The sequence below is a fragment of the Ambystoma mexicanum genome, chromosome 6p, assembly GCF_040938575.1.
Source record: "Ambystoma mexicanum isolate Mex_15411 chromosome 6p, UKY_AmexF1_1, whole genome shotgun sequence".
Taxonomy (NCBI): Eukaryota; Metazoa; Chordata; class Amphibia; order Caudata; family Ambystomatidae; genus Ambystoma; species Ambystoma mexicanum.
The window spans coordinates 1,179,073,401-1,179,100,164 of record NC_090935.1 but is presented as its reverse complement, the minus strand read 5'-3'; the positions used below and the strand labels follow the sequence as shown (position 1 = coordinate 1,179,100,164).

General features: G+C 46.8%; 1 protein-coding gene across 1 annotated transcript in view; it reads right to left on the bottom strand.

The window, feature by feature from the left end:
* Positions 1-26,764, bottom strand: part of LOC138510290 (annexin A1-like) — a 307,467-nt gene that overhangs the window by 261,795 nt on the left and 18,908 nt on the right. Inside the window, exon 2 of the mRNA XM_069625822.1 lies at positions 9,482-9,561. Coding sequence (XP_069481923.1) covers positions 9,482-9,559 — 78 coding nt within the window. The 5' untranslated portion in view covers positions 9,560-9,561. The remainder of the gene's footprint in view (positions 1-9,481; positions 9,562-26,764) is intronic.

Below are 26,764 nucleotides of genomic sequence, written 5' to 3'. Positions count from 1 at the left end.
TGGGCCCAGAGTTTGAGCTTGAAAATGTTGTTCCGAGTGGCCAAAGAAGCTTCTGGCATTGTCAATCAGGGATCAGTGGATAAAACTGTAAAAAAGAGTGACTGGAAACAAAAATGACCACTGGCCTATGAGAAGGTCAAATAGATTAGCAAGGAAAAGGAAAGCGTATAATGAGAGTAGGCCAGATGGATTGAAATGGTGGTCACATAATGAAAGGGTGCGAGAGGACACCAAGTCTAAATATCCAGGGTGTCAGAGTGTTGGAGAAATAAAGAGTTAGTGCTGATAAAGCAGCATTTTGTTAGCTCTCTATAGCCTCTTAAAGTATCCATACATGAACCATAAGTGTCAGATTTAGCATTGCAGGTCTGTGACCAAGTGAAATGAGTGCTAACAATGTATTGTATGCCCATGTTAGGGTTGTGTGTCCTGTAGGAAGGAACCCAAGAAGAGGGTTGGGCTTGTATTTGCAATGCCATGAAACTGTGTTCCTAAGGGGAAGGTGCTACAGTGAAGACAGCCAAGGAGATTGTGGGGACTAGATTTTTGTATAAATTGGAACATTTGTATTTTGGGTGATGACTGTAAGGAAACATGAGGGAAATGTGGGAGTGTTTTAACTGTTCTAGAAATGTATATATACTGCATCTGTTCTGTGGTTCAGGGACACTCTGGTTAGTTCAATCTCCAAAGCGTTGTCTAGCCCCTCTCCTAGCGTCCATTGTTAAATAAACTTGCACAGCAAACTTAGTTCAGCTGCTCTTGGAAAAGGAATGCTGCATGGACTGCTTCTTATATAGGTGTGTATATGCAAGCTTCCCCACAGCCTATAAACATAACATGAAGAAAGGTTACACCTAAATCCATGCACATGACCACAGCTGCTAATGGCTCAAATTGAATGGAGTACAGATGTGAGTTAGCAGTCTCGGTTTTAAAGTAGCTCAGACATTCCGCAACTCAAGGATGTCATATTGCATGAGTGTTTTGAAACAATACAGAAGATAACAGAAGAGCAAATTCCCTTATACCTGCTAACCAGACCCCGAAGAGCTCCAACAGCCAGTCTGTATAGACAGGACAAGAGGAATAGGCACCATTAAATGAGGTGGGTTTTAACTGTGGCTAGACTAAGAGCAATGCCATGAGTAGTCTGCCTGAAGTGTTTGAGGAGTGCTTACAGCTTATATGTGGATGGTTGGTGTGGTGGAATGTCTTTGACCGAGGATGGGTTCTTCAATGGGTTACTCTACATAATTCTTTCAGTTCCATCCTTCGTGACTTGGGCTACAGTTTCCCTGTCCTGAGAAGCAACAGGATCTTAGATCTAGAAGAGAAGTCCAGAGTCTGCTATCAGCTTGTATTTGCAAATCTACTGAGCCTTCCTCTCCCAGCTAAGCACTCTTCTGCATCCTTTTCTCAAGAAACCCACAGCTGATCCTTCTTGCCCGGCTAACTATCGCCCAATATCCATTACTCTTTTTCTGGGCAAACTCCTGGAAAAGCTGGCCATTTCTCAGTTTAACCTTCATTCCAATTCTGTTGGTTGTCTGTGAAGATATGCTCTCCAACATTCCCCCTATCCTCATCCTACTCTCTTTTCTGCTTTCGACATGGTCAACCATACCATCCTGCTCATCCATCTCTGACAACCTGGGCATCACCGATCAGGCTGTGGCCTGGCTGACCTCTTTACTCTCTGATCCACCCTCCCAGGTCCTACTTGGGTCCTTCCTTTCATCCATCTCCCTTTCTACCTGTGGTGTTCTCCATGGGTCTAACCTCTTGCCCTGGCTTTTCAACCAATACCTGGCATCTCTTGCCCATTTCCAGTGCTATGCTGACAATGAACTCATCTTCAGACTTCCCTCAGCCACCTCCTCCCCTGCTCTCATCTCCGATTGCCTTACTGCCATTAAGAGTTAGTTCACCGCCAACAATCTATGCCTGAATGCCAGCAAGACAGATCCTCCTCATCAGCACACCTTCCCCCACCCCGCTTTCTCTGCACTCTCTGGCCGGCCTACCTTGGCCCTCCTCCTACCCACTCTTTTGAGGATAAGAACCTCAGGGTCATCTTTGATTCCACGCTTTCCTTCTCTGCCCACATCTCTGATGTCTCTAAGAAGTCAAAGTTCATATTCCACCTCCTCGGAGGTACTCTACCTTTCCTCTCCTTCCCCCAGCACCTCACCATCTCCTGAGCCCTGATTCTCTAGGTTGGACTCTTATAACAGCCTCTTTCTAAACTGACCTGCTTCTACTCTCTGACCTTTATAACTCATCCAGAACAGGAGTGCACAACTTGTCTTAGGCCTCAAGCTCTGGGATCGTATCTCTCCAGTCCTGAAATCTCTCCACTGGCTCCCAGTCGATGCAAGGATTAAATTCTAAACCCTCTGCATTGTCCACAAGGCTTTCTGGGGCCTGGGTCCACTATATCTTGAGCTGTGCCTTCGTAAATACCTTCCCTCTCGAGCTCTTTGCTCCTCTAACTCCCTCAGGGTCAGTTGGTTTTCAAAGAAATGATCTGGGTGTAGATATGTCTTCGGCTGATCCTCCATCTGGAACAGCCTCCCTGCCACTCTGAAACTTGAAAACCATCTCTGGTTCCGGAGCACCTCAAACCTTCCTATTTGCCTCAAACCTCCTCTCCCCTGCTGATCTTCTCTCTCGGCACTGTGCACCTGGCCTACCCTCTGTCTGCTGTGCCCAGGTACATGCTCACCCTGCCACCCCACCCGCACTGCCTCCGGCAATCCCTTGCACTGGGATCTGTATCTGTAACCATACCCGACCCCCTCCCCCGCCCCAACCCTTTTCCTGCACTTAGACATACCATGTCTGCTGCCATAAACCCAGCATGTGCAACTTGCTGGCTGCACTACCACGATTTGTTGCCTTTGTATTCTTTATTTTCCTTTGCTCTGCACTTTCCAATTCTCCCCCTTCCATGCACTTTTCCCCCTTTCACTCTCCCATGCACTTGCACATTCTCAATGTCACTGAGCCTAGTAAGATTGTTGTTTTTGTTCTCCCTTGTTCTCGCTTGCCTTGTCGTGCTCTGAAACCCTTGTAAGAGCGTGATACAAATAAGCGCAATACAAATAAAATCTCTCAAGTGTGTAACAAAGCTTTCTATTTAAATTACCTTGTTGAATGAAAACACAGCTCACCCTACATTCCTCCCTTGTCCTTAGGGCTCTCTCCACCCTTTTTTTCCTCTAGTCACTACAAGTTCAAAGATGCTAATGGAGAGCGAGAGGGTGCAGCAGTAATCACCTGCACTACTCTAAAAGCACCAAAGACCTTTGTGGGAGTGCAAATCAAGAAAAGCAGTCATTTTCAAATAATTAAAAGCCAGTGTGCATTCATGCAGCAAACCTTCATTTTGCAGACTCATGGCACCAATTTCTTACTTCAGTGGTACGCATAAATGTTGCTCATTTTATGTCTTAAGTATAAATAACGTTTGGTGACATTAAAAATTTAAAGTACAACATTGCTCATCAAATACGTTTGTTTGCTAAACATTTTAATTAGAAAACTCTGCTAATCATTTTTTGAAAACTAATATTTGTCTTGCAACAGGATATATGCATCTATTATTTCAAAACTGTCAGAGTGTCCAAATAATGAAGGAGGCATACATAACAGAAAGGCACACAATGGCTTTAAAACTGAAGTCACATTCTTCAGTTTTAAAGGAGTTTTGTTCCTTTTTTTTTTTAACTAACATTGGGATGGATGGGAGGATTAAATGAAGGAAAACAGAAGGGTGTAAGAGGGTTATGTATAGATGAATTGAACAAAAAAGTGGAACTCAAGGGGCACTTTGGGGAGAATACTCCCATAAATGCAAAAGGAAGGTGTTCATTTAAAAGCACAATTGAATGAATATTTTCAGCAAATCTGCATTTGGGAGCAAAGCACACAGATGCTAACAAAACTACATCACATAACATCGGCCATCTGTTTAGCATGGCATGGCGTAGCAAATACAGTGTAACTGGAGCACAGAAATAATAGCATATAGAAGCCAGGCAAATGCAAATAAGCATGGAATAGTGACTAGACTAAGTAGTGTAAATCAGCAGATCACCACCTACATCAAAGCATTTCCAAAATAGGATATTTGGCTGGGTGTTGGGAAGAGGTGGAATAGGCATGAGCACAGTATTACGAGGGAACCTACTTACAGGGCTGCAACATTTTGTATGCATACAGGTCTTATACTTGTAGAGCACTCTTGATAGAAACATACTAGGGGCTGTAAAGATCTGTGACACTGCTAACCACAAAGCAGGAAAGGCAGATGTCAGTCAAGACAATACATTGAACTGCTTGGGGTGTGCGAAGGGGACTTTCCTGAACTTTAAATGGTTGTTTCAGAAGTGTTCAGATGTTATCCCTATACTAGTCATGAAACTAAAATGGTACCAATGTGGTGTTCAATTTGAAGCAAAGTTGTGCGGACTTGGCTACCGATGCAGTCAGATCGATTTTAATTTCTGCTCAGAGATTCATTTGAACAGATTTTCAATACACATGTATGAAACCAGTCCTACTAGTTGTTAAGAATTTCTCTTTGCAGTTTTCCACCCATATATTTCTATGGGACAGCTTTTCTTTTTTGATTGGTATAGTTCGCCTTGACCTGATGATTTGGAGGACAGTACAGCCTTCTGCTTTACTTTGTCATTTTGATCATTCGTATGATGAAACTGACCAGCCCCCAAGTCTATCAGTACTGTTCAAGAGTGTGAATTCCTTGTATTGTTACATTTGCATACATAACCTTACAGTGAAGCGCAGTTATGATATTTTGTATCCATATAACGTCTAATATGATGGATTTTTGGTTACTTTGATAATGTGACGACAAGCTGATGGCAGCAGTGACATTTACCATTTTTGGAACATTTTACTTGTGGACTTTTGCATTTACAGCAAAATATTACGAAAGGTGGCTATCACCCCAAGATGGCTGTGCCACAAGGTTTTACGCTTTTTCATTGACCATTTTGTTGTTCTGACTTCTTCCTGCCTTCTCATATTAACTTGTATGGAATGCCCTTCCCTAGGGAAAGCTGTGGCTTTCGTGGGCTAATGGGTGGTTTGTGTGTGGCCAGAGGAGGTGGCTGGCACTGTCTAGTCACAATTCACATCCCTGGTGCCTGCATGTCTTACTGTGCAGATCATCGCCATTGGTGGTCTTGGGTGTTCAGAGCCCAAATCTGAGGGCTCCTGCAGCTAGTCAACAGATCACCATTGGAGCCAAGACCTCTATGAAGAAGTGCAGCCCACTGATAAACCAAGGACGACCCCTGAAGCGGCCCAGCGTTGACTCCAGTGCCGTCCATGTGAAGCCCTGCTCCCTTGTCCTAATCTTAAAACCCTTGTCAGTGCTTCAACCCCTGGGGTGGTGTAAACAACCACCTTTGAATCCCGCTCGAGGATCTGAGCCAATCGGAAGTATTGCTTGACCAACAGTGGACTGGACAGGTCTGTCCTGGGCTACATGGCTGCAGCTGTTGCCATTCCAAGTGCACCCTTGCAACTTGAAGGATCTTCAACTTGTGCACCAAGACACCTCCTCCTGCATGTTCAGCCTTTTTGTATTAACAGATATTACAACTGTTCGAATGACAATTGACCTTTTCACAATTGACCGAATTGTGAATGTCAATTGTAACATATACGCAGGGGGAACCCCCCCCCGCAACCCCCCACCCAACCCAAACCCGCCCAAAACCCCATATATGTGGTCAATTGTAAAAAGGTCAATTGTGACCCTTTAAATTCAGTCAATTGTTCATTCGAACAATTGTAAACGAACAATTTGGGTAATACCTAACAGAAGCTGTGCAGAACTGCTCCTTTTTCATCCAGTGAAGTGTTGCTGCCTGACCGTGGTGACTCCTGTTGCAAAACTCCTTCGATCCATAGAGGTGTCCTGAAGTGGTAAGTCCCATAGAAATCTTCATCTTTCCTCGTTTGGATGTTAGGTAATATTTTTATAGTAATGATAAATCTCTGACCTGTGTCAACCGGTTTATAGTCATAAAGTCGAATGTCAAAATGTCTAAAAAATAAAGTCGAAAAAGAAATTTTGAATTTCTTTTTTTGGTTGCTTTGTTTGAAATGGGCGGGTTCCCCCTAACCCCCCCAACCCCACTTTAGTATATATTTTTTTGTTTTACCCCCGGAACCCCCAAAAAAAAATTGAAACTTTTTTTTTGACATTATGTTTTAGACATTTTTGTAATTCGACATCATTTTTTCGACATTATGACTGCACACCGTGTCAACCCCCGATCTTTGATTTTACTGGTGGATTTTTTTTTTCTTATACCTCTGTGAAAGAGAACCTTTTTCCACACTCAGAATCTTTTACGGGTGCCCTTTTTAAGACTTTCTATAGTGTCTTCTTTGACAACAAGTGCCTATTGTGGCTGGGTTGCCCCATGGGCTCTCCTTTCAACTTTCTCTGGCTAACCTTGAGAGAACTACAGTTCAAGGGTAGACGGGATCTTTGGATCCCTTTTACATGTTATTTGGTAAAACTAGCACACCCCACCTTATGTGGAGTGCTGGGGAGATACAGTTTTAGCATGAAAGGGGATGAATTGTAACAATTCGGTTACAGGGACAAGATTACCTTCAATGGCAGGTGACAGCGATAACTTAATTCAGTGCACCTTTACCACGGGTTGTTTGCACACCATGTGTGCTCAATTTACCAAAAATGAGCCCAGAGTGTCTGAAGGCATGACGTGAGGGAGGAGTACACTAATCTGCAGCTCTTTGTCTGAGTGCGAGATTCCAGTTCAAGCGCGAAGGTTAGCTGTGCTTAAAGGATTGCAAACCCCCCCAACCCAAGTTTGAATGTTGCAAGGCTATTTGATTGGCTGGGCCTGTGCAGAAGAGTCTGATCCTGGAAGCTTAAGAGGTAGCCGACCAATGTAACCATAACCGAAGAGGAAGATGAAGATTTAGCGGCTAAAACGATTTCCACTAACCGCAGAGCCTGCTGTAACCCTTCCTTCCAATCGACCTGGGGACTCTGAAAATGATGACCATGACCTAGAGTCTGGTGAGACCCAGTAGACTCAAGAGGACCTGCATGTTGAGCCATCCCACACCATGCTGCGATCTTGAGGGGCTGCAATACCCCGGACCTCGAGCCATTGTGCAGTGTACGGTACTCCAAATCTCACTGAAACCTCTTGGGCATCATGCTGGATCTCCAGAGGCACGATTCCAGTCCAAAAAGGCCCCTCCCCAGAGTGCTGGACCTTTGTAACAACAAGAATCCAACCAGCGATATTATATCTTCTACTGTGCTCCTGAAAAGGTGCCAGAGCCACACAGCTGAATCCAGCCATGAGGAAAACCTTGCCTAGAGTCTTCCCCATTGATCCCTGATGCAAAATCCCTTCCAAGGTCCCTTTTTTCAGTCACCAGGCTCAGGTTACACGGCAGGCTCTCCAGTCGCTGGAAATAGTCTCAGCCACTTCATCATCCTCTTTGTTTTGGTTCCTGTGGTCGACTGGTCTTCAGCTTCCAGGTTCAGAGTATTTAACAGGAACTACAGCACAACTTCTGCATTCTCTCCCTGCATTTCACAACAAGGGGTGGTCTGGTCCAATCAGGACAGCCAGCCCCCCCCCCCACCCACTGGGATTTGTCCCCATTCAGGCAAGGAGGAAGAGAAAGGGCTGTGGAGTTTTGGACTCCTCCCTCTCTTCCTGCCTTCACGGGCAGGCTGGAGCCTGGGTTGGGGAGTCCATGTGACTCCTGCCGAAGATAAAAAAATCACAAAGGAATTTCCCACCCTGGATATCAGGGTATGGAAAACGAAAGGACATGGAAAACTAAAATGGCAAAAAATTGAGCACCCATGGGTGCCTTTACTGCAGCTGTAAACACAGCCTGTGGTAAAGGGGCACCGAATTAGTAAAAGGTATCATTTTTAGTTTTAGTGTGAAAAGGGGATACAGTGCATCTCCCCAGCACTCCACATAGGTGGGCTGTGCTGGTTTCAACGAATAAAATGTAAAAGGTATCCAAAGATCCTTTCTACCCTTGGGGACTGTAGTTCTCTCAAGGTTAGCCAGAGAAAGTTAAAGGGGGAGTCCAAGGGGTAACCCAGCAACAATAGGCAGTAGGTGTCAAAGATAATAGAATTAAAAAGACACTATGGAGAGAAAAAAAAAAAAAATGTATGAGAGTGGGGGAAAAAGGTTCCCACTGAGGTATAAGGAAAAATAATCCACCAGTAAAGCAAAAGGTTCTGGGATTGACACATGTCAGGAAGATTTCTCATTACTATGAAACTCTTGCCTAACTGGCATTGCACCTCACAAGCAGCTAATCATTTATACTAATTCTTAATAAATCCTTATTTGTAGGGGCTCTACTTGCAGCAACTCCTGCAGGGCAGCCAGTGTGTACCATCACAGTATCCCCGATCCAAGGGCTCTTCCTGCTCTCCCACTCTGGGGCCATAAAAACTGATGCAAGTCAAATTCAGAGGAGGGCACAATTAAGGTTGTTTGACTCCCAAGTGAGTTGAAAAGACTGCATTCTAAATAATCAGTTTGAAGCATAGTTGTGCCAATTAGCTAATCCGCCATCATCCACAAGGTTCAGTCAGATCATGGATTATAAATTCAGCGCCAAGTCTCACTGGGACCAGAGCAAAGTTGAGTGCCTGACCTTGAATGCTCTATGCTAAAAGTGTGCGATTTTAAATCTCGTATTTTTGAAATTCCATCCAATTATGAATTGGAGTGGATGAGTTAGCTATCTCAGGGGATACATGGATAGTACTACGAGATTTACGGCCTACATTTACCCTATGCAGTAGTCACAGATTGCAAACTATGCAGTAAATAACCCATGAAATTCCAACTTCTAAATTAGGTGTCATTTTTAATGTTAAGCCTCTCCCCAACAATGCAGCTTCTTTCTCGCACCCATCCTTGCCTTCCTCTTCTACATTGCCTCTGGGGTTCAGGAAACATTACAAATTTCTTCCAAAATAATCCCCCATTGGAGGATTGCTGACCAAATGATGTCTCATGTGCCAGCTTTTTGTAATGTTTTTGGTGCTTCGATATTATTTTTTTTGACATATTAAATGTTACTTGTGCTATCCACTGTCCAGATTAGGGAGCATGCGAGCTGCTGAAGAGACATTAACCCTGTGTACTACATTATAACAATTGTCACACTGAGTTTTGTCATCCACTTCTATTGCACATGAAGATTGGCTCATCTCCTGGCACTAATTTTAAGCATATGTTTTTCTATTATAAATACCACCTATTTTTTTGAATTGAGAAATGTGAAAAGCCGGGTTGGCCATAACCACATTCCAGCCTCTGAAGACATTGACAGCAAATTTAGTGGTCATGCGCACCTCTTTTCAGGACTGATTGTGAAAGTGAATAATTCGGACAATAGATATACTTACAGATTTAACCAAGTCTCCATGGTTGTCTAGGAAAAAAGATCCCTTCAGAAACTCCTGTATGAAAGACTTGTTGGACATTTCTGGAAAAAGAAGAAACAATACCAGTCACGTCAGATGACGATCAGCTTTAACGATGTGATAATATGTCCCACTATTTGGATGCTATCATTTGTAGAAGACAGATCATGGCTTTCCTTGCATAATAATGCAGCACGGTATGACTTACTTTGGCCTGGTGACCATAGGTTCACTATTGTCTGCCATGCTGCAGTGGTGCATCAAAGAGCATGAGCATTACATTTTTAAAGTGGAATTAAGAATATAGACTGAAAAAAATTCTGCCGTAAATAATGATCAATCGCCCTAGTGCTGAAACCCCAGCCCATCTAAAGCGATTTCTGTTATAAAAAGTCATGGTTTGCATTTGAGTTTTGAAGGCTGAAGGGGAGAAAAGGCAGTGCCATCAAACCTGTCTCATTTACGGTATCTGTGGATTTATGTACAGAGACATTGGCCCTCATTACGACCCTGGCGGCCACGGTATGAATGGTGCCAGTAAGGTACCGGCACCGTTCATACCGGGCCGCCACATACCAGGTTTTCTCACGGGTGGCGGTATGCATGTCTGGTCTGGCCAGACGTGCATACCGGCACCCACAAGCAGACCAGGATGCCAACAACGGACCCGTCATTAACTGTTCTCTTGTTAGCATCCTCCCCATTCCCATTCAGCCCCATAGGGGCTCAAATGGGAATGGGGGCGTACCGGGTCCAGGTCCCGAAAATGGGAATTACCAGGCCCACAAAAGTCGGAATGGTCCGCTAATTCCCTTTTTTTCCCCCCGGACCCGTACACGAGTTTGGAGGTAGCCATGCCGGTAATGACGGCATGGCTACCGCCAAACTTGTAATGAGGCCCATTACCTGTCACTCGTATACTAGTACACACCAACCATTACTGAAGCATCGCGAGACAGCAAGCTGATACTATGCATCCATGGTTCAAGGTATTGATCGAGATGCATCTGGTATGAAGCACATGCTCAGGGGAGTCATTTTGTTGAAAATGTTGGGGGTGGGGACATGACATCTGAAGGAAAGGGGTGGGCAGAAAAAAGTGGTCTGGAGATAGCGCTGGGGCGAAGGAGGAGACCTTCCTTGCAGCACATTTTTCAATAAAGTGAGAAAAGACTTGAATTTGAGTGAATGTTACAGGAAGCACTTTAGGGCTGGCACACACCAAATTAAAATATGTTCAACTAAGCGTATTAGAACGGTGCGAGCAAGACAGGGTAAGCAAGCCAACCCTTGGCTAGGGATATCTGTGTTCAGCCTACAGGAAACAGATCCTGATTAAAACAGGGTAGACTCACCCCTTCATCATTCTGCAGTTGATAAATAGGAGTATGATTAAAGTGGGTAATACTATGGCGTTAACCTGTTCCAAAGGCTGAAAGGGGTGGTAATTTTCCGGCAACCTGAGTTGAAGGCCAGAGCGAAGCACAGGCATTTAACGAGGGCACCGGGACGTTACCACCTGTTGCAGCTCTTGGAACGGGTTGTTGATGCCATTAGCATCCCTCCAAGGGATAGGGTGGTGCTAGTACAAAGTAATTTCTTTCGCTGAACGGGTCACCTCGCAGCATCACCTTCACAGATACTGTTCAAAGATGGCTGCCATGGAAAGGTAAGCCAGGGCACTATACGGAGCCCCTCTCTTCCCATTCCATGATGGCCTGCCGGAGCAGTGCTGAGGAGCGGCCGCAGCCTGTGCTGTGACCACAAAGAGATAAGTGAGGGGGTGGGGGGGGGTGCAAGGAGGTGATCGGGGGTGGAGGGTAGATGGCGGGGGGTGAGCCGGCCATGAGGCAGCTTGGAACCTGGGCTAAGATTGCGAGTTCAGTCAGCGTTCCTTGCCTCCCCGACAAAGGGTGCCAATAACACCTTTTTACTATGCTGAGAGGCAAGAAGAATGTAGTATAAAGCCATACATCGACAAGTTAGGTTATGAACCTGGCAATGCAATCACTGACATTTTGTGACAATCAAGCCATTGAGCCAGTGACTTCTTGACCTCAACTGAGGCCTCTAGATTAAATGTAAGATAAGTTACATGAACCTGCAACTTTTCTTTCCAATCATCTAAAGAAATATTTCAGATGCAATATCCTGAGCAAACCATACACTTGACTGTTACAATTGTTCAGTCAACCAATAAATCTCAATGCATCCATTAGCATTGGAAGAGCCTTTTGTGGTGTCAAAAGCGCATCAAACTATGTTGTGCTCATTTTGTCAGCCTGCTTAAAGGAGAGCTTAACTGCAACCTGAAATTCCTTTGGTTAGACTGGCACAGCAACAAGAATTAATTTCTTCCAGGGACCGACAAGGCCATGGGCAAGTGGGCTATTACCTGCAGGCTGACTGGCCTTTTTCGAATGGAACAAAATGACTGATGCCCAAAAGTCTGACCCCTATTTCTTTGCAGATATATAGGTGGGGGGGGGGTAAAGTTCATAAAAATGTTTAGGGGTAATGTGGGGGTCACGCAGATGCTTTTTCCACCTCCTCTTGTGGCGGCAGGTGTAGGTCCTGGGTCACCTGTCTTGAAAGACGTTTGGCTTCACGGTGAGAGATTAATGCCCCATAGAATGTCTTGAAAGCATACATCGGAGCTCTCAAGGTCTTCACTGACAAAACCTCTGATGGCATTATTTTAATAAGGTTTCATGTTTAATTGTAGATGGCTGAAAAGTGCGGGGAAAAAAAAAGGTTGCACAATAAAATAGGTCTGTGTTTTGATATGGCATTATTTAGGCATTTCAGAATGCACCGAGTATATAGGGTTATAACTTACATGTGGTTACTACCAAGCATATGATGGCATCATTTGATTTGAAGCGGTTGTTGGAGTACAATGCCAGAAACTGGATGTGTAGGGCTCTTAATTCTGGTTACTTACTAGGCATATGAGCACACTGTTTGTGGATATGCAGCTGCAGTGGAATTTAGAGGGGCATGTTTGCTATTATAACACTGGCACAGCACCCCTTGAACGGACAGAATCTCCTCCAGATGCAATTAACTGGATCCTGGTTATGGCTGAGCACTTGATTGAACCTGGGCCAGATGGCAGCATGCCCACCCACCCCCTTCTTACCTCAAATAAACTGTATAAAGTATTTTATTGAGCACATCATGAACTCCAGGGGGTGAGATGCCAGTGGACACTAAACCAATTTGATCAGAATTCCTTCAACATTTCACAATTCATCCAACACTCCTTCTAACCTCTGGGGATCCACTGCAACATGCTAAGACTGTTCCAGGATTAGAAGCACTCAATACAAATTTGACCCACTTTTCAATACTGCAGCTTTCTTGGATGTTCTATAACATAACTGACAAACCTACACAGATTCTGTGCCTCAATTGTAGGGTAGACCGCCAACAGACAGTTAAATAACAACCCTTTAGGCAAGAAGGCTCAGTGCACCCTTTTGTAAGAACAAGAGCTTTATTTGTATACAAAAAAAAAAAATGGCACCATGGTATTATAAATCCTCTGCCACGGCGTTCTCTTCTTCAAAGCAAACAGCACAAATCATCATCTGTGACATGCACAATATACAGTGTTCATCCCCACACTCAAGCTGCCACCTATATACATACAGTCCTAGTTCATTGATCATATTCTATTCGACTCCAACTTCTTCACAGGTGGTCTTCAGTCTCTTCACCTTGGGTTGCAGCTAGGTGATTGGTTAAGTTACTGAAGGCACCACTCTGCCCTGAGGCCTAATCACGTGATGTGCACGTGATGTGCACCTGGCTGTCAACATAAGCTCAGTGGATAACTTCCAGGTCAGTCTGGTCCAAGTAAAAAAAAGCAACTCTTCTCTCATCGCAGACATACAGGCAGCCGCACCATGCCTCTCCACTCCAATCGTATGCGAGTGATCACCCTTTGCTCTCCCTGGTACAAGTCATGAGCCCAGTTCTATGCAGGCCTGGTCTCACTAATCAGTTTAATTCGTGAAGAATATAGATGGTCTACTCTCAGACATCTGGTAGTTCACATTGGATGAACATCATCCTGGGGGCGATGGTGGCCTAAACCTCGACTTGTGTTTTGCATCACATGACCTCTGCCAAGGCTCCAATGGGTTTGTCCTTCACTACTAGCCGCAGCCCTACTCCTATTAGGCCGTTCACATTCCTTTCTAATTTTGCAAAACTCCAGAGTACATGTGTGTGCACGTGTTGCCTACCTCACCTGGGGTGGGGTGAAATATGGAGTGTGGCACCTCATTGTTCTGTGTTCTCAACACGGCCTGTGAGGACCCAGACCTAACTTTATGCATGGGGCACTTCTCTATTTTTTGTCAATGTAGTGAGGACTTACACACTCAGTATATCTTTACCTTAAACCTATCTAATTTTCTACACTCAATACACCCCGCACTACTTGTCTATGCCGACAGAACTCCCCCAACCACCCCCCCCGTGGGTGAGTGTATGAATATATTTTCTGCAGTCTAAATCATTTGGGAGGGGCTGGAATGAACGTGCATCCCAACAAAATGCATACAGACGAGGCCACCAGGGGGCGCACAGGTAATGGCTGCCTGATCCCTGAAAAGGCCCAGCCTCGGCGGGAACCCAGCGGAGTGAAGGCCCCCCCTGCACCCCAAGGTGCATTCACCCAGCGGGCCCCTCCCCCCCCGTGACGCATCTGCTCGAAAGAAGCTCCAGGACCCCGGGAAGCCGGTTTACTGGCGGTGACGGAGGAACGGCGGGGCATGCATCAGCTCCGGCGCTGGTAAAAGAGGAGCGGCCCGCCGAGGTGAGAAGTCCTGGCGACGGGCCTGGCCCTCTCTCATCCACCCGCTGCCGGAAACAGGGTAGCCGAGGCATCGGGGCCTGACGCCCTCCGGAGGTGACACAAGAGGACAGGCGACATCGGGGTGGGCCTGGGAACGAGGGCCCCCCGCAATGCGCCACACCCCAGAGCAGGGCCGTCAACAACCGCATCGCCCCGCGGAGGGCCCCCACAACACCAATGAACCACGGCAATCCGGTAGTTGGAGCGGGAGCGTGCCCCCCCCCCCCCTCTCCCGTGAGGGCTCCAGGGCATCAGTGGCCACTCCCGTCCCAAAGACGGGCGAAGGGACAGCGTGCATCCGCATCCAACTCCAGCAGGTGGAGGCCCCTGGGATCGGCCCCAGGGCGTGTGCCTGCCTGGCGGCGAAAGGCTTTGGACAGAGGTAGTGGAATGGCAATGGCGACTCACTCGCCCTGAGAAACATCACCAGCACCGAGGCGAGACCCAGGTGCGAGGCCCCCATCCGGAGTTGGTGGGGCGAGTGCCCGCCTGAAGGCTGCCCCCCCGCCCACAGAGGAGCACATACCATTCATAAGCTCCCCCAAGACGCCCCATCCAGGTTGCTACAGGGCAGGGTGGTGCCCCCCCCTGTAGGGCCCCCAGCCCGCGGCAGACCCTGCAGTGGTTGCACTGTACGACTGCATGAGCTGGCAAGAGACTCTGCAGGCATTCCACTACAGGCAGATGGAGAGCAACACCAGTGGCCCTACTCGCACCGGGGACATGGCTCATCCAGAGGCCTTGACACAGTACGCGTTGACGATGGAGAGGGGCTTCGCCTCCATCTTCCAGGAGATCAGGGAAATGCGATCTGACATCGCCCAGAAGTTCGAAAAGATGGACCAAAGGGTGGACAAAGTCAAGGACAGACTCCTACAAGTAGAAACTAACCAGTCTTCCTCAGCTTCCCAGGAGGTTCAACTCAGTATGCAGCTAGCAGCCCTGGAGAAGAGGGACGAGGAAAGAGCCAGGCAGATGGATGACTATGAAAATAGGGAAAGGAGGAACAACCTTAGATTTTTTGGGGTCCCGGAAACGGAGGGCGAGAGGGAGAGATTTGACCCGAGTGGTGAAGGACATTATTACTCTGTTTGCAGAGGAAATAACTACTGAACCCACGTTTGACCGGGTGCACAGGGCATGGAGCCCCAGATAGGTACTGGTTCGGTTCCACTACTATACCGAAAAAACTAAAGTCTTGGAAGAAGCGAGGAAGGCGGGGGTGATTACTTACAATAACGCCCAGACCACCATTTTTCAGGACCTCTCCGCCTTCACCTTAGCCAAACGCAGAATGTGCCGCCCCCTAACACAACTACTGAAGGAGAAGGGAGTGCGCTACAGATGGGGATATCCCTTCTCCCTGGCCTTCGAATACTTGGGCCAACGAACAATGCTGGTTACAGAGGGGGACATAAAAGGAGCCATCCAGGATTATGTGGTGGAGTCTATCCCCAGGAGGGGCCCAGTAGGCCCAGAAGCACTCGGTAGGGGCACTCCCGGTCAGTCGGATGCCAGGAGGAGGAAAACCAGTTCAAGGAAATTCAGCAGAAAATTGAACACCCCGCCGTCTGCAATGGAGGAGGAGCATATCGACTCGGAGGGTTGATGACCAGGGCTCCCGGGTCTGCAGTGGAGCAGAAAAGGAAGACATGAAGGACGCACCGAGGACAGTATCCCCTTGAACAGCAAGTACAATGGGGCAATTGAAGGGGCACAACTATGGGGGGGCAGGGGAAACGATATACTGAGGTCCTGGCAGGGGAAGGTAGGCTGGAAATCCGGCCTAGGGGAGTGTATGACAGAGGCACGGGGAAGTCCTGACCATTCATAGATCGGGACCCGAAGAATCAGGGGTTAAGCCAAACTTAGAGCCCCCCTGAAAAGCGAACAATGTGGGGTGGACAGAGGGGGACGAAGCTGGGGGGGAGGGGAGCGCTCATGAAGTAGAGCTTTGCAAACAACGCCTGGCCGAAGGGGACAGGCTGGTGGTCTGGCCAAAATGGCGGAACTAACTGGCTGGATGCCGGGGGGGTGGGGGTTCACAAATTAGTTGGGGTTTGTTTGGGAGGAAGTTGGGGGAACAGTTCGGGAAACAAGTGTCCAAACGAGGAGACAGAGGAGGCAGGGAGAGAGTAACGATGCAACGTTGCTTACCATTCGAGAGGGAAATATAGACTATGGCCGATGACCGACCGGCCCTGGGAGTGGGTACCCTGATCTGTAGGGACTTTAGGAGGGTGAAACTAGACTTGCTCTTTGTGCAAGAAATACACTGGGCGCGGGGGAAAGAGCCCAAAATGCGAGGGGGAGGAATCGAGGAGGTTTTTCATGCATCCCATAGGGCAAAGAAAAGAGGGGTGGCCATCCTGGTAGCTAGGGGCGCAGGTTTCGAGAAAGAGTCAGTCCTGAAGGACCCCAAAGGGGCGTTACCTGTTGTTGCGTGGCTCCTTACAGGGCTCTCCCCTAACCTTGGCGTGTAGTGTATGTCCCGAATGAAGGTCAAGCCCTATTCTGGGAAGGAGTAAAGGACAGGCTCAAACTGTTTGTACAGGGTCCCTTGGTGGTGGGAGGAGATTTCAATATGGTCCTGGACCCATCCAGGGACAGAAAGCGGATAGGCCCCCAAAACCCTAGACCCGCAGACGAAGCCTTGGCTCGAAGCTTTCAGAGGGCAAATGAGTGCTTGGGCCTGACAGACACGATCCCGACCCCCCCGAACAGGTGTTCCCTCCTTTTCTTACTACTCCACCATCCACAACGCGTTCTCTAGGATAGATTACATTCTGGTGGATGAGATCCTTCATCCATATGTCGCAGGCTACAGGATAGACCCGGTCCCTTGGTTAGACCATGACTTGGTCCGAGTCTCCTTAACGGTGGGCTGGTGTAGGGAACGCAAGGGACGCTGGAAATGTAATGATGCCCTACTGAGAGACGAGGCTCACGCCGAAGCTGTCCTGGACGCTATAACGGAATTCTTTGAACTCAATGATTACGGGGAGGTGGGCACGCACACGCTTTGGGACGCCTTCAAGGCAACTCTAAGAGGAGTACTTATAAAAATGGGAGCCCAGAAGAAAAGGGAGAGGGAGGCCCAGGAAAAAACCCTGCGGGAGAAAATAGCTTGTCTCCAACCGGGGGGGCTCACTGGAACAGGCCTTAGGGCGCGACCGGGTGACTGCGCTGGAGGACTACAGGCTCCTGCTAAAAGAACTACTCCTACACAAAACGGAGAGGAGCCTCCAAATGGTAAAACAAAAAAAAAAATAGGGTAAGGGGGACAAAGCGGATAGAATCTTGGCCTGGAAGTAGAGAGAAGTCCAGAGAAGCAGAAGGGTTAAGGAGGTAAGGGACGCCAGGGGGTCCCTTGGCTGCGACTCTCCCCACATAGGAGAGGCCTTTCGCCAATATTACGAGTCACTATATTCGTCTGAATATAATGGGGCAATTCCCAGATAGAGGACTTCCTGAACTCCATACAAATCCCATCCCTGTCGAGAGAGAAGTCAGAGGGGTTGGAGGGCCCAGGCACGGAGGAGGAGGAGGAGGTGGACAAGGTGATTAGTGGAATGAAGGTGGGAACCTCCCCCGGGGAAGATGGCTTTTCAGTTTACTTCTACAAGAGATTTCGTTCCTCCCTGATACCGTACCTAGTGAGAGCTTTCAACGCCGTGCTGGAGGAGGACTCCCTCCCCAACTCCATGATGGGGGCCATAATAGCTGTTTTACCCAAGGAAGGAAAGGACCCAGCAGAGTGTGCCTCCTACCGGCCCATATCATTGATGTCAAGATCTTGGCCAAGGTGGTGGGGAGGCGGATGAAGGGGACTATGCCGAAGCTAGTCCATGGGCGTACAGGTGGGCTTCATCAGGGGTAGACAAGGGTTGGATAATATTCGTAAAACATTAAACCTGTTCCACTTTGTCCAAACATCGGAGAAGGCCTTTGACAGGGTCAAGAGGAGATACATGGAACTCCTTCTCCAGAGAATGGGCTTCGGGACACACATTACGAGTTGGGTGGCCTCCCTCTACAGAGCCCCCACGGCAAGGGTTCAGGTGAACGGGTCGCTGTCCGAACCATTTCCCCTCTCCTGGGGGACAAGACAGGGCTGTCCGCTCTCCCCCCTAATTTATGTCCTTACGATGGAGGCACTAGCCAAAGCTATTAGATCTCACCCAGACATCATGGGAATTAGAAGGGGGGGTGGAATTTAAGCTTTCCCAGTTTGCGGATGACATTTTAGCTTATTTGGTAGACCCTGGCTCCTCGTTTCCCCCCCCCCCCTTTCAGGCGCTTCTCGGGGCTGAAAATTAACATGGCTAAGTCTTTCCTGCTCCCAATGAGACCAGTGGACCCGGTGTTAGACCCCCCCCCCCCCTGAGCAGGTTTCACGGGATTGCAGTGGGGACAGACGCCATAAGATACCTGGGCGTCCTGCTAACTAGGGACTTATCGAAACTAGGACCCACCAACTATGACCCCATAATGGCAGAGATCACATCTGACTTGAGGAGGTGGGGCAAGATGAGTCTCTTGTGGTACGGCTGGATGACTGCAGTAAAGGTGAACATATTACCATGGCTTCTGTACCCTCCCAACCAGTGTCCCCTCTCAGACTTTCAAGGACCTACAAAAGGGGTTCCGGGATTTGTGTGGCAGGGGGAAGACCCCGAGAAGACCACCCTGACTCTACCGAGGGAGGAGAAAGGGATTTGGGCTGCCAGACTTTCATCTATATTTCTATGCCGCCCAATTGCGCGTCCTCCTACAACATATGAAAGAGAGCCTGGGAACATACTGGACATATTTAGAGGATATGGATGTCCACCAAAGGTCCGTGACCTCTTGTGGGCCCCGTGCAAGACAATCCCGAAACATGTGAGTACCCACCCGAACCTGGGAGTTCTCTGGGACATCTGGCCCCTGGACAACACACCTAACCACATGGCTGTCCCCGATGACCTCCCTATCGGACCACCCCCTCAAACTGGGTGGCAGGGGGTTCCGGCACTCCCAGCAATGGGATTGGAATGCGCAGATCAGATGTTCAGGGAGGGAGAATTCCTATCCTATGAAGACCTGAGGGAGGCTCTGGGAGGTGGATCGCTTTGCATTTTCGAATACCTCTGCCTTAAGGGAATCCTCTGCGATCAGTCATGGGGTCCAAACCTGAGGAGACAACTGACCCCTTTCGAGAAGCTCCTTGACTCAGCGACCTCCAGAAAGGACGCAGTGTCCAGTATGTATAAAATCCTAAACGACCTTCAGGGTAGGAGGAGCTTCCGCACGTTCTGGAACGACCTGGCAGGTGAAGAGATCTCAGGACGCCTGGGCCAGAATTTTCAAAATAGCGTTTCATGGAAACTTATTCACCTCGGACATGGAACATAACTTTAAAATTTTGCAGGGGTGGCACAGAGACCCAGCAAAACTGTCAAAGATGTTTCTGGGGGTGTCACCAAGGTGCCCTAGGGGATGTGGTCAGACAGGCTCCAGAGGCCACATGTGGTGGCATTGCTCGAAGGTCCAGGCCTACTGGGGGTCAGTGAGGGGCTGGATAGCGGAAGTAACAGTGGAACTCCTACCACATAATCCCCCGACCATGTTGCTGGGACTCCCCCCGGAGGAAGCGGAACTATACCGTTACCCAAGGATGTGGGAAACCATGCTGAGAGCGGGCAGAGTTGCCCTCGCTCAGAAATGGAAGAGCCTGGAAACCCCCTCCAAGGAAGAGTGGATGAAAAAGGTGAAAAACATGTTTTTGATGGACAAACTGACTGCCATTTAAGAGCCATCAAAAATAATGATACCAAATATCCAATGGCAATACATCTCAACCAAGAACACCAACTGAATGAAACCAAAAACATTAAATTCCTTGCCCTAGGAAGAGTTGACACACCAGAGAGGAGGAAACAGAACTTTTGTTAAGAAAGAGGCAAAATGGATATGCACTCTGGATACGTGCCAATCAGGCCTGAATTCGGAAAATGAAATGGCCTACTGGCTATGAACACTATACTTTCTGCATTCATCACTATATAATGTTCATTTCTTGCATATATTTGGTGTTTATATTTATTGTTTATAATGTGCAACACATCAATTTGTTGTTTCTTTTGTATGTCATACTCTGTGAATCATCATTATGTATGCGGGCTGAATTAATTTCAATATGGTCATGCTAGGCAACTTGAATTTTCCTTTCGATTTAAATTATTCCTTTTTTTCCTTTCTCTAAATATTTTAAATATCTTTGATTTACATCATTTTATTATTTCCCCAAAAAATCTTTTAAAAAAATCTTTTCAACAAAAATCCCTTCATGCTTAAACTCACCTTCCACTTTTAGGTGAAAAATGCTAGAAAAAAAATAGTCCTTCCATAAGAAAGGACTAGTTACGCGATCCTCAGTAGTGGAAAATGGCCGCCTGACATCATGGCGTAACGTAACGTGGTAACGTCATACGTCACGCAATCGCGGGCTTTAAAAGGGAAAAGAAAGCCAAACAATCCACCGGCGCGGATCCTGGCGACTGGTGGCAATCGATCCTGAGGAACAGCAGAAACAAAAAGGTAATTAACTTATAGAGGAAGTAGCAGTAGCCTCCCAAATAGAAAAAGACTGTATGATAAAATACATGATTAATATATGGTCTAAAAAATTGATTTTCTATTATTAGGCAAAAAAATAATTTTGAAGAATTGCTCTGAAAACAAGAATAAATACTGTTGATGACAAAATATATGTGGGATATTTATAATTCCTAAATGTAATACATGATTAATATATGGTCTAAATAATGGACTTTCTATTATTCTTAGGCAAAAAAATATTTTGGAAGGAATTGTTTTGAAAATAAGAATAAATACTGCTGATGACAATACAGATATGAAAATTTAGAGAGAATGTTGGTTGAGATATAAAGAATAAGAAAATTAGATGAGTGTATTAAATAAATCATATAATTTAAATAGATTATTCTTTCTCCCTACCATTTCGATTAAATATTTTCTGATTCAAATTCTGACTATTATTCTATTCTATTTTTTTCTTCTATACTTTCCTTTTAGTATCTCTCCTGAAGAACCACGGATAATCACTGTGGGGAAACACGTGTTGAGAGCAAAAAAATGTGAATGAAAAAAAGTGGGTATATGGACATTTACAAATACATGAAGGAAATTTAAAGTTGCATGAAAATTAATGCAAGTTTAAAAAATAAAATCAAATTTTTTGGAACAGCAATCAAAGAATTACCTATATTATTTTTACCAGAAGTGCAACCCACTATGGTGCTTTTACAATAAGATGACTGCCATGGTGAATAAAGACACAAGCTTATTCCTCACTAACTGGTATGAGGTACAACAAACTTGGGGTTGGGATGTGCATTGACTTCAAGGGTAAGCCCCCGACCTGAGAAGGGCACAAATGGCCCCGAAAGGAACAGCAATAAACCGGGGGTCCCACGGCCAGGGAACGGCGGCACCAAGCCAGTCGGCGAGTTGGTCACCTATCGCATTGCCTCCGAGGCACAGGAAACGGAGTGAGCATTACGAGTCTCCTGTGTCGAACACTTTAAACTGGACACGGGGAAGGTGGGTGGGTGGGTCGGTGTTGGGGTGAGTTGGAGGGGGGCAGGGGGTTTTCCAATATGTGTCTGTTTTATTACAAAATGCTAATAAAAACTAAAGTTTTTAAAAAAATGCATACAGACATACATGTTTATGTGCATATATGTGTTTACATAAACATACATGCACATATTGTACATGGTGTAGATTGCATATAAGGCGGCACATTTTTTGCACCTATTTTGCTATTTTGAAACACTTGTGTATAGGCATGTTATAAATGCCATATCATAACATGGCAAAATAGTGGCACCATATTGCTGAAAGACAGCGGTTTTTGGAGACTTGTTGCTTGGTTTCTGTAGAAAGACTTAATTTGTTTAAAAAGGTGAAAATCTAAAAAAGAAAAATGTTAGTCACAGACACAAATTATCCAGCTCATGTAATTGTAATTATCCCCTGACAAGTATTATAAAATGATCTTCATTAAGAGGGGTGCAAGCCAACATTGAACAAACCTTAAGAACTAGTGTTGACCCTGGGGAATGGCACTGTAAATCAGGGATGGCCCTGCGATTTGCAGGGCCGTGGGCGACAAGACGTGTTTGTGCGCGGGAGGGAGGAGCCATTTCATATGTACTAACATCATAAAGATATAAATACGCTGTGTGGTGTTCAGTAGATGAATGGGGTCGCAGAGGTATGATTTGCCCAGGATCACACTTAGGCTGAGGCAAAGCTGTGATTCTAGACCAATCCGCAAGTCAGGCACTTGAACACATCTTTCCAGCTGTAGTTGGTGAAATCTAGTTTTGCAATGCAAGAGGTAGTTGGGAGAAACGTTGTTTGCAAACGAAAGTTGAAATCGTGACCTGTTGCTAACACCGTCTAACTGTATTTCAGTGCAAATAAAGTGTGATTATATGAGTAAAGTGCAATTTTGCAGCAGTTTCATGAATATATATATATATATATATATATATATATATATATATAATATATATATATATATATATATATATATACACATATACACACACACACACACACACACAACCAAGCGCTCAGTGCAGCGCGAAACGCGTAATATTGCAGGTCGCGCACCACGGCGTCCTGCCTCTGTCTGTTTTTGTGTTGCTGCTTTGGCGATTTGTTATTATTTTGTATTTCTCATCATTAAAAACAACCGTATCAACTACACAGTGTTTTTTTTTCTTTTTTCAACCTGTATTGTGGAGTCTACATTCAGCCCGCGGGAGTGCGGTTCCACCCTCCTTCTCTGGAGATATGATTCGGCCATACTAGCAATACGTGTTTAATTACTGCAGACGAGGATTGGTTTGACCGTCAGAAGAAAGGAATCTCCAGGAAGGACTTGTTTGCCCTTTTAAAAATGTACGGCAAGTTACATACCCGAAGAATGTTTCCTACTGTGACCATAGCTTCCTAGGATGTCAGGGCAGGGATTGGGCCTGGGTCAGAGTGGGCAAAGTGCAAAACTTTGCCAGGAACATCTTGGACAGGGTCTAAGCGATTTCAAAGGACAGGACCAGGGAACAAAAATCATTCCCTAGGACAGCAACTTCCTACAACCATAGGAAGTTCACCATGACTCCCTTTCCTTCTCCTCGTTTCTCAGATGTTTGCCTTTCAAAAGTACTCGACTTTATAAAGAGGACTTGAAAGCACAAATCATACTGAAGTGCTTGGACAAATAGAGTTTATATATTGAGGGAAAAAAAGTGGTTTTAGCTTTATTTTACCCCCGTGTGGAACGGAAGACTCCACATACCAGAATGCAATTCAGTGGAAGGCTAAACAACGGCCTGTGGATTTTGAAAATCCAATTACCAAGACTTAAATACTCATCACAAAGTAATTTATTAAAAGTCAACCTGGTGTTTGACAAAGGCGTATTCCATATATGATAATGAAAATGTGACATTTCGAAAATAAGAGCGATACCTTTATTGGAAGACACATTTTATGGTCTTGAAAGTGGTACATGTTTGGAACTAACTGGTGCTTTCAAAATGAAAATGCCCCTTTTGCCTTTTCACATGTTGCATGTCACCCCTGTAGGGGGACATGGTATCTTCCAGTGTGTGTTGGTCACATGGCTCCCCATGTGACCACGTTAATAAAAGGGACGAGCTGCTTCTGGCTCGTCAGTCAATACTGAAACTGACTCCGGTGTCGTTCCTGTTCGGCGCCCTCCTGGCGGCATACCGTGTGCTGTAGGCCCGAGGACGGGTCCCGGCACGAGGATGGTGCCCCTGCAGGGCAACACCGTCCCAAGAAGTGTGGGGGCCATGTGAGCATGGCTGTTGTGGCAACCCTGTCCTGGGTGCCCCCCAGAGCCGGGGCCGCTGTGCGCTGGGTGCCCCCGGGCACGTGTGGCGCTCCGGTGATCCGGAGCGGGTGGGGTGACCCCCCACCCATGATGCCGCGGCATTTTCGCCGCACCAGTGATCCCGACATGAGTATGGGGGCTGCCCGGTGACCGGAGCAGCCCCTCCTCCCCCCCCCCCAACAATGGCGACAAGGATGATGGGCCCCGCGTGACCGAAAGAAAAACAAAGGATTGCGGGCCCGACTCCGAGGCCCGCGAAGGAGAGACGGTTGGAGCCACTGCCCCCAACCGTGTGGGGGAGGTGTGATCTGCGGCGTTGGCCACAGGATAATGCACATGCAGGCGGCATTTGAGGAAGGCCGTGTCACGGCAGTGCCAAGGGAGAGTGGCATCGACCGCGTGAGCATCCCACCCGCAACAAGAACAACGCAGGTCGGGCCCGCGAATGGGAAGGTAGGGGCTGATCCCCCATGAGGATGGGACGCGGCATCGGCCACGCGTGCTGCTGCGCCCCTCCCCCACCGGAGCGGCTGCCAGGTGGCATTTGCTGCAGATGGGGGAGGTGGAGCTCCCCCCCCCACCCCCATACCCAACATGAGACAGGCCCACCCCAACTGGGCCCGCGAGAACAGAGGGAGCTCCGGAGTGGAGCGAATAACAGAATAGGGCGCTGCCCCCCGGCGACCTGCAACAAAGGGGGAGCGGCCCTCCCTGCGAGCGGCATCCGCTGATAATGAGGGGTCAGTTGTCCCTTCCCCCACCCGCAAGACGTGCTTTTCATGTTCTGTACCTCTGTCCCAAACTACTAAAATGACTGATGGGGACGATCCAGTACCTATGCAGATCAGGGCACCAAGAGGTCCTCTGTCTGAAAAAAGAAAAGGAGACTGGTACAAGGCTTGTGATTATATAGTGGGGTAAAGGATCATGCCAAGGAATGCCTGCCCCACCCAACGTCAGGTAAAGCACAGCTCACAGTTCTGAAAGGAACCCAGGATTGGGAGATCCACTCCCATCTCATGATACCCACCTCAGGTGCTGCAGAGACACCTTACGTGTCATTACTGGGCATATGAATAAAACAATGGTTTATATCCTCCAAACCTCTACGAGCCATAGCCTTGTGGACTGTGAAGCAGCGGGACTGTTTATGGCCAATGCCTGTTCCAATCACTGAAATCACTTCAGAATAAGGAAACACCTCAACCTATTGAAAAAGCAGATGGACAGCCACTCCTATCCAGCCTGATCACTGAACTAAGTCCTCCATTAACAAACACCAAAAACCCTAACATTCAACCAGATTAGAGTTGCCCACTTTCCTATTATGTGGGGACTAATTGAAAGGGTTAAAATTCTGTGCGCAGCACTGCATTACCAAACAAACTACTGAAGGTCTCAAAAACAGCTCTATATGTCAACATGCTCAAATACCAAATACAATGACTTCCCGATTGTCTTCGTCTTCTTGTAACAGCAGGTAGCAGAACTGCAGCCGAACCACACGGAGCACTACATTTTACTTGTTACCTAATTAGACTATTCCATTTGGTGAGATGTATGGGATATATTAGCCATCTGAGAAAACAAGGTGTTGGCTAAACCAGAGCAATGAGAGTTTGTTTAGCCTGCTGTGTCCTCCTTGTAATTTGTAATGCAAAAATATAAATGAAACGGTATTGTGATGCACCCCAAAAAGTAACAGAGTGGCTAAGGCCCTGTTCCATAAGAGATATTCAATTATTTATAGGTCAAGCATATTTTTGTGGAAATTCATTCCATGCATTTCCTTGAAGGTCAGCCCTTATCCCATCTACTGAGAACGGTATTCTCCTTTTGTTAGTCAGAGGATGAGACCTCCTTCAGTCTCGAAAGAAGCTTTTACCAGAACATTCATCCTGTGTCAGTCCAATACCGTGAAACCTCAGTGCCGGGTCAAATGCTTTCAATCAAGTGATCAATACCATCCTAAAACATGTGCAGGAGGACCATGAAAAATCTGGTGGCATATACATCCTCAATTCCCTGCTAGTTAAGCTAACTGTTTGGGTCATTGGGAGTTACTTGCCCAGAAACAAGCTTTCAAGGAGTGGCGACACACGTTACTGGGAGCCATTCATCTGATGCAGTGTTGAACTAATCAACACTTAAAAGACAAGCCCATTCGCCTTGAAACTGTCAGCACCATTGTAGATGTGCTTTCCTGAAGTAAGATGCTGAAAGACAATTGGCAAGCTCTTCGTCTTTGCCATTTCGGTCTTTGAAATTTCTACCCAACCCAAAAAATATAAATAGGGCCCTCCCCCACCCCTGAGAAATGTGTTTAAATAATGGGTTACAATAAAAAAAAGCCATGAGGTCTGCAACCATCTTTTGTATGCTAGCACAGACACACAAAAACAATAGATTACCATCAATGCACAGGACCCTTTTGCAACAGATTTTCATTCTGGCTGTGCCC